At 37.4% G+C, this 7,893-nt stretch overlaps 1 protein-coding gene across 1 annotated transcript in view; it reads right to left on the bottom strand.

Moving 5' to 3' along the window:
- Positions 1–252: 252 nt before the first annotated feature.
- The window catches only part of pcgf3 (polycomb group ring finger 3), an 83,320-nt gene continuing 75,679 nt past the window's right edge, over positions 253–7,893 (bottom strand). Inside the window, exons 8-10 of the mRNA XM_079838589.1 lie at positions 7,194–7,331; positions 3,536–3,616; positions 253–3,134 (exon numbers count right to left, since the gene is read on the bottom strand). Coding sequence (XP_079694715.1) covers positions 3,087–3,134; positions 3,536–3,616; positions 7,194–7,331 — 267 coding nt within the window. The 3' untranslated portion in view covers positions 253–3,086. The remainder of the gene's footprint in view (positions 3,135–3,535; positions 3,617–7,193; positions 7,332–7,893) is intronic.

The raw sequence follows: 7,893 nt of genomic DNA, 5'->3' as shown, positions 1-7,893 counted from the left end.
GACTAGCGCCAGAACAAGTTGCTATGTTCAAATCCGAACAACGCTGTAGAAGTGATGTATGACAGGACTTTACTCTAAATGCCAGTGTTGTTTAAGACGGAAGATGACAATGATGGTGATTTCCTGTGACAGCAGTAAATTAAATTTCATGAATACACAACCAACTTCCCTCTAAAACAGGCTGTAAAAACAAGTTTTACAAGACCCAAGAGCACCAAACGTCAAAAAAGCAAGAAAAGTACAGGTATTTTGAGACTCGCCGCCGGTCTGCACCATGTTTAGATCGGTTTTATTTTTAAAAGGTACAAAACATTAGCACCATTTATTGGCTCAAATGGGAGAAACACCAGTGAACATCAGCCTTCACCATGGCAATGACCCCAAAGAAAGACCCTTCCAGCCTTAGACACTCACACCCAATGCTGGACGAAAATGAGAATCAGAAATGCATTCAATTAAAACAGTAAAATCAGGCATTTGTTGCATTTCCACCAGTCTGTGAGTAATAAACCTGCAGTTTGTGTTTGGAACACTAGCCATATAAATGTTTGTGTGAAATGGCTGATAAATACAAGAACGCAATATTTAAATCATCATGACAGCATCCTCTTTACAAGAGCATATTGGTGATGCAAAAAAACAAAATGCAGCTTTAAAAAAATGAGAAGCTGAAGACAAAATGTATACTGAGATAATTCACATTACAAGACACTGCGGAAAAAAGACTCACGAGCAAATGAAACATTGTTTGCAAGACTGCAGTATTGAAGATATAAAATATCAGTGTGTATTTGTGGAATAACTTGAGGATGAGATCCAGAAAGATTTGGTCAAGCTGGTTTGGCATTTACCCGTGTAAAAGTTGACCGCTATAGTAGATGACGCACGTCTTCTCATTGATTCAAAGTAAAAACAGATTTGTAAGTAAATGGTTGGATATAAAAAGTCAATTTTCTCTTTAAGAAATGTGTCAATACATTACGTTAGAAATCTGATAAGAGCCCTTTAATGTCTGATCAACTAGATGCAGTTTGTCTGCCAACATCCACAACGGTACACAATCCGTTAAGGGCTTGCAAAAAAATTAAATAAAACGATCGATCGAACGAACAACCAGCCAATTTTCACAAACCTAACCCGACAAATCATAAATATTGCTTAAACTCTGATCTCATTTTTGCCATTTTCCTCTGTATTAAATCAGTCAAGGTCAAATGCTGTTCGCATTCTGCCATTTGTACAGCTTGCCATCCAGAATAGAGTGAAGTCAGGAGGGTATATGAAGCCTTTGGCACTAAGACAGCGATAAAACAAAAAGCTGTACAATACATATGGACGGTTACTTGTGGGTTACATTCGTACTGCGGAGGATTGGAGAGCTGACATCATGTCATTGTAAGGACTGAATGTTTCATCTTTTTTGATCTCAAATAAAAGGTGATGCATTGCATATATGACATTGACGCTGAGGGATTATATAACAGGACGTACATGTATGTGAGGGGCAGGTTGGCCATTTTTTAATGCAAGTTAAAGATATTAACTTGTTATGGATTTATCCTTACAAAATCTTTAATGATTCTAGAGCGAAAAATTTGCATTTGGGAAGATCAAATGATTAAAAGCACCATTTCTGTTCTGGAATCGTTTTTTTAATCAATGCTGCATTTAATTCCTCCTAAATTAAAGAGGACCAAAATATAGGCTTGCATGTAGGGTGAATCCCGTGAAACCTCAAAATCAAATGAAAAAAAAAAAAAAACAAGGGGAAAAACTTAATATATAGCTCTTGTTAAATATTTTTTACAATTATTATTATTAGAATTCATTTAGGACATTATTACTAATTATTAAAGATGATATACTGTTTCTATGACCATTAAGATTTTTTCCATTGTCACAATATTTTCATAACAATTACACTTTTTTTTTTTTATTACAATACAATTGTGATATATTATTTAAATGTTATTTATACATCACAGTTGTATACATTTTATTGACTTTAAGGTGTTCTGTGAATAATAACACAAAAAAAATGCAGTTCTTAACTGTAGTGTAGTGAAGAATGTCTGTATTACAGTAATGAGAATTACACAAAAAAACTTGCATTATGGAAATGACTGGGCATGAAAATATTGTCAAAATCCAAAAAAAATCTTAATGGTTGCAAAATCAAAAAAAGAAAAAGAAAAAGTCATTTAATTTTGGGGTGCAAATATTTTGAGAGATTCACCCAAATCGGACTTGAATTTAGCTGAACTTTTATGTCTTTTCCATGTAGCCACATAAACATAGGCCAAAATATAGCACTTTTGGAAAACCACTCTAAACAGTCTCTATTTTTCTAGCCTTTAGTCTTTCACACGCACTTTCAATACATCTTTCATCCCTTCTCTCCATCAACAACTTTTATATACAATATTGGTAAATAGAACATAAATACTACACATAAATTTGCTTATTCACAATTCCACTCGTAGCGGCGCCGGAAAGTAAAGAAAGAAACCGCTCCGAGATGATACACTCATATAAACCGCTTTATATAAGCATAGAAAGGCTCTGCGCTCCCTAGAAGTGTTGGGTAAGACCTGAGAGAGAGCGGTCCATTTGAAACACCTCCTCTCTTCTGGTTAGCAGTGTAAAAGTGGACACTTCCACGGAGGACGGCAGACACCGAGCACCATCTTTTTGCCCATAATTGAGGTGGGAACAATGTCCAATGGTACAAAAAATGTTAAAACTTTTCTTATGACCTTTTTTTTTGTGTCTTTTTTTGTTTTAATAGTGTAAACAGCGCACCAATAGGGTCTTGGTTCCCCTTCTCTCATCTATACAAAAGTATAAATATATGCTTTCTCTCAATTTTTCACATATCTAGGACATATAGCGGACAAACAGACAGAGAAAAGCGGTTGTTCCCGTAAGTCGCCAGTGTCGCAGTGGCTGTGCTGGTTTTGTTGTTTGCTGGCTCGTGTCTGTGTTGACGGGCGTTTGTTTGGTGTGGGCGTTGATGGTCTCTGCATATATAGCACGTAGCACAGTCCTCAGCCACTGGGCCAAAACAACCAAGCGTTTTTGTCCAACTACAGCAGATCCATTTTAGGTCTGTAATGAAGGAGGAGGGGGGATTTCTGGAACGCACACAAAACACACATGCATTGGTGTGACTGAAAGTCATAGAGCCACTAGAATGGAAACAAAGGCACAGAAAGTCAAGTGCTTCTATTGTTGTTGCAATGGCATTTCGGGGAAGCAGGATTAGATATGCAACCTTTCACAAAAAAAAAAAAAAAAAAAACGCTGTGTGCATCAAAATGTCAATTTCTGACTTGCTGTGGTTTACGAAAGACAAGATGAATATATAATACTGGTCATGACAACACAGAACAATTTCATATCTTCACATACTGTGTATGATTCATGCAAATTATCCATGCATGCCTGCACGTGACAAGAACATCACAACGGCAAACGGGAAGACTAAAGCCGGCTAGTCTAAAACAAGCATGCACACAAATGTATCATTAATTACCTTAAATCTCCATCTTGTTACCACAACAAATTTCAAAGTATGATCCTTGCCCAAGATTTCTTCATTGCATAAGATGTCCAGCTGAAAATAAGCACACAAATGTAGCACACAAATAAATAAATAAAAAATGTTACAGTATGTGGAAAAGAACTACGCTTTCTATGATCTTGCAGGACCATTACATAGGTCAGATTATTACTTCAAAATATTAGAGATGGATCAGGATGGGCAAATAATCTGCTGCTGGTCAGGAATTGGATACTTGTTATAAAAATTCAAATTGAAACTTTGATTCCGCTTATTGATTCCTGTGTGCGAATTTGAATGTGGTTTTAAACCATTCAAGCGCTCTATCGCATCATCTTGAGATTGAATGGACAAATACACACAAAACTATGTCAAAATATCCTCATAAATGCAGTCTGTTTTGTCTTAAATGAACCTAAACAGTTCAGAAATAAAATGCATGTGTAACTATATTGGATACGTGCATTCGGTCTTAAAGGGAGAGTAGCCTAATAAATCTGTGTGTCATTATTGTTAATCAAAGAACAATATAAAAAGAGAACCACTTACTGATCTTGACTGAATAACTTAATAAGGATTCATCTATATTTTATTTATAAAAAGAAAACTATGCAGTGCTATTTTACATTTGATTTCAATTTCTGAAAACTTTGTTCAAACAATGCTTTGTTCAGTCGTATTTATTTGTGCCATTCCTGATTTGCTTATTTGTTATTTTTGTATTACTGACTGTATACTTGTCTTTAATAATGTTTGAAATGTATATTAGTTAGTCTAGTTTATTAATGAGTTGTTCTTCAGGCCGCTGATTTTTGTTAATGGTATTGAGCTGCAACACAATGTTTTGCAAAAAGACAGAATAAATATATTTATCATCTAAATGTTTGACTTAATTTCTTCCTTTTTTTTACCATATTGAAATTGAAACTGGGAATCGATAAGAATTGGAATCAATAATCAAAATACAAACAATACGCAATCCTATCTGTCCATCCAGACCCATCCTATTTTTATCTTCATTATTTTTAAGCTTTAATATTTTTGGCAACTTAGCTTTTTACTTTTTGCGCTTAAGTTGTAAGCATGCTAAAGCGTTTCAAAAAGTTGTGTCTTTAAATTCATGCCTAGCACTACCATTACAGCAATACAATTTAATTTACCACCTTCAACATTACATTAAAGGGGTAGTACTTCACCGCTGGAAAGATGAACATGTGTTTAAATTTGGTCATTTATGTAGCAGAAATGTGAAATATTTTAAAAGTTGGTGCCTTCTAGACTGAGAAAAGCCAGAAAATGTATTTTTGGCTCATATGGATGAAAGACAACAACTCCCAGAATGCACTTGCTTCACTGCCCTACGAGGCCACTCCCAAGCCATGCCTACCGGTTACATCTCTTGCCCACCGCAACCCCACCCCACCGTTGTTTTGATTTCTATAGTAATAAAATAATTGAATCCAGTTAGAAAACAGACACTGCAATTAAAAACTGGACGTGTCAGCTCAATACAGTGTGAGCCGAATGAGTGTCACAGCACAAACTCAGGAGTCCGATTTCATTCATCAGAGAGTGAGGAGCTGACAGACCAGATGATCGCAGAAGATTTGGTTTCAAAACGAAATGCGCCTATTTAAGTGAGTTTGTCGTTGTACCGTTTTGTTGTTGTTTTCATGAAGCCACAATTCAAGCAACCCTCCCCCGAATTGGCGCTAAATTTAAACTGAAACTAAAATGAGCACGGCCAACCGGCATTCATTCACAGCCACATTGTCAGTCATTCTTTGCTCCGCAGCGCTCCGTTATGAATGTCTGTGTGGCCGTCTGTGTCTTACATTCTGTGAGTGAGATCCCACCCCTATGCGCGGGTTGAAAACATGCAGAACTAGCTTCTTCTACTGGCTGTAGTCTTTAACCTCAGGCCAAAAAAGCCTCAGATGACGCAAAATTACGATATTTGCGTCATCTGAGGCTTTTTTCCAGACAGAAAATACCTAAATCTCTCGTCTCAGTGGGATATGAGGGGAGGGAAACACGATCATTCGAATATACTACTCGGTTTCTACTGATACAAAGATTAATGCTAAATCGCTGAAGTAACCCTTTAAGGCAGTTACTGTCAGACTCAAATGTAAATGTTTCATGGCATGAGTGTCGTGTTTTTTAAAAATGATGTGTCAAGTTAAAAACATTTAAACTTGCATCACAAAAAGACTCAATTATGTTGCGCTCAACACATCGGTGTGATTGCCCCTTAAAAAAAGGACATGTATATATTTTGACAGCTCACAGACTAGCTGATTTTAAAAATATTTATAAGGTTTTTAAAGATGTATAAAAATGTTGTTTGGTACATCATTAACCCTGATGCAAAGCGTAGTCCCACATTACACAGCTACTCACTAAATAAATGGGCAATATTGTCTATAATATAATATAATACATGATTTAAGTAATTTTAAAGTTACAATATAAAATTATTTTATTAAAAAGAAGAATACAACGCCTGCAGGTGATATGAAAGAAATAAGCTAGCACAGGACATCATTTGCCTGTTTGCAATGCTCAAATCTACAGTTTATCAGCTATTATACAAACATTTGACCATAGAATGTTGCAATCGACCAATCAGACTCAACTATCCCAGGGAACCGCATAATCAATTGTGTACGAACGTCTCTGGGGACAGGTGGGATTTTATGGTGCTTTACAAAAGAGTGACAGTCCTTTGTACTGTCAAAGCATCCTGTTCCACCTGTTATTCAAGCCAAAACAAAGGACACAAAACCTTTAAGAGCAGCCATAACGGCCCAGAGGATTAAGTGTATCGCAGTATAAGAAGGGATGCCGCTCTCACTGGAATAGCATGCAGTCAAACACCAGTGCCTGTGTCTGTGTGTTTTGGCCTCGCTGTGAGTCGAACGACAGCAGCACGACCACAGCAACACCTGCTGGAGGCTGTGAGCTCTTTGCACTGTTCAGAGTTTAAAGTCACTGTGAGGATGCGAACCAGAGATGTTCAGAGTGACAACCGTCTGACGGCGCGAAACAATGACACTTTTCATTCTCACTAGAATTTAGTTCTTCAAAGATTTAGCTTTTCTCCTGCACTTCAAAGCTGATTCCGATTTCGGAGTCGTATTTTTTATCTGGCTCGGAGCAGTATTGTGCCGCTGGCAGCTATAGCTCTCGATACTTGCGGAGAACAACAGGCATCTGACAGTATTATTGTGGGGGAAAGTTTTTGACGGATGTGTGTGGTGGAAAAGCCCACACATTTCTAACACAAAGGAGGGAAAAAAACGGTGATGAAGCACCAATAATTAGTCAAGTTTTGTGTTAAATTGCACTATGAGAAGTTGGCAGGCTGCGAGATACATGACAGAGAGCAAATGATATTACAGGCTATTATTTGTCTCTGAAAATATGAGGCACGTTGAAAGCTTTGTGGGAATCGTGACAGCGCGGAGGAGCTTTGAAACCCGTGTGGTGACTCACGGATGAGCCATTGTCGTGGAGGAAACGGTGATGCTGGCCGGCGAGGTGGCAAAGGTCTCTAACGAGTTAACTTCAGGCATTTAATGAGTTCTGCTTCGAGCCTAAAGCGCTTCAGATCTGGAGCATCACGTACCTCATTGAAGGATGTCAGGTTGAGCTTCTTTGCGATGAACTTCTTCAGGTGGAGAACGGTCGCCTGAGCCGAACAACGAATCCACTTCCGCTTGAGTCCTCTAAGCTTACTGCTGTTACACTCCAGACAGATACTCACCTGAACAGACAAGACATTTGGACTTAGCACTGATAATCACATGGAAGATTTCGATAACTGCATTGTGTTAGGGACAAGAAAACGAAACAAATAGCGAAGACAAGTAGCTTAACACATTTGAATCTATTCCGTCTAGGCTCAGTCTAAATGTCAGATCCCATGCAAAGCCAGACAAAATATCTGTATGATTTCAGGCACTAAATCTACTAAACTGGTGGAATGATCTTTCAATCTCCACCCGAGAGTCTCAAAATGTTGTTGTTGCTTTGTTACACCTGTACTGTGCTTATTTTCATAAAGTAGGCTCAACATTGCCACACCAGCAAGGGTCGCTCAAACTGATTGAAAATTGATTTGTTGTCATTTGAAAGGTTTTAGCTTACAACAAATTGCAGTGAAAGGCAACTGGAGGAAATTCATTTTCAATACAAGTGAAAAGATTGGTATCACATTATATTCAAAACCTCTAATTTAAGTGTTTGATGGCATTCATTGTAAGGTGAACTGAACCTCTTGAGATACACCCTGCATACATTTTGTATTATTTTTATTCAAAAATAGA

The sequence above is a fragment of the Gobio gobio genome (genome assembly GCF_949357685.1).
Source record: "Gobio gobio genome assembly, chromosome: 16".
NCBI lineage: Eukaryota > Metazoa > Chordata > Actinopteri > Cypriniformes > Gobionidae > Gobio > Gobio gobio.
This window is presented reverse-complemented; position numbering and strand designations above follow the sequence as displayed.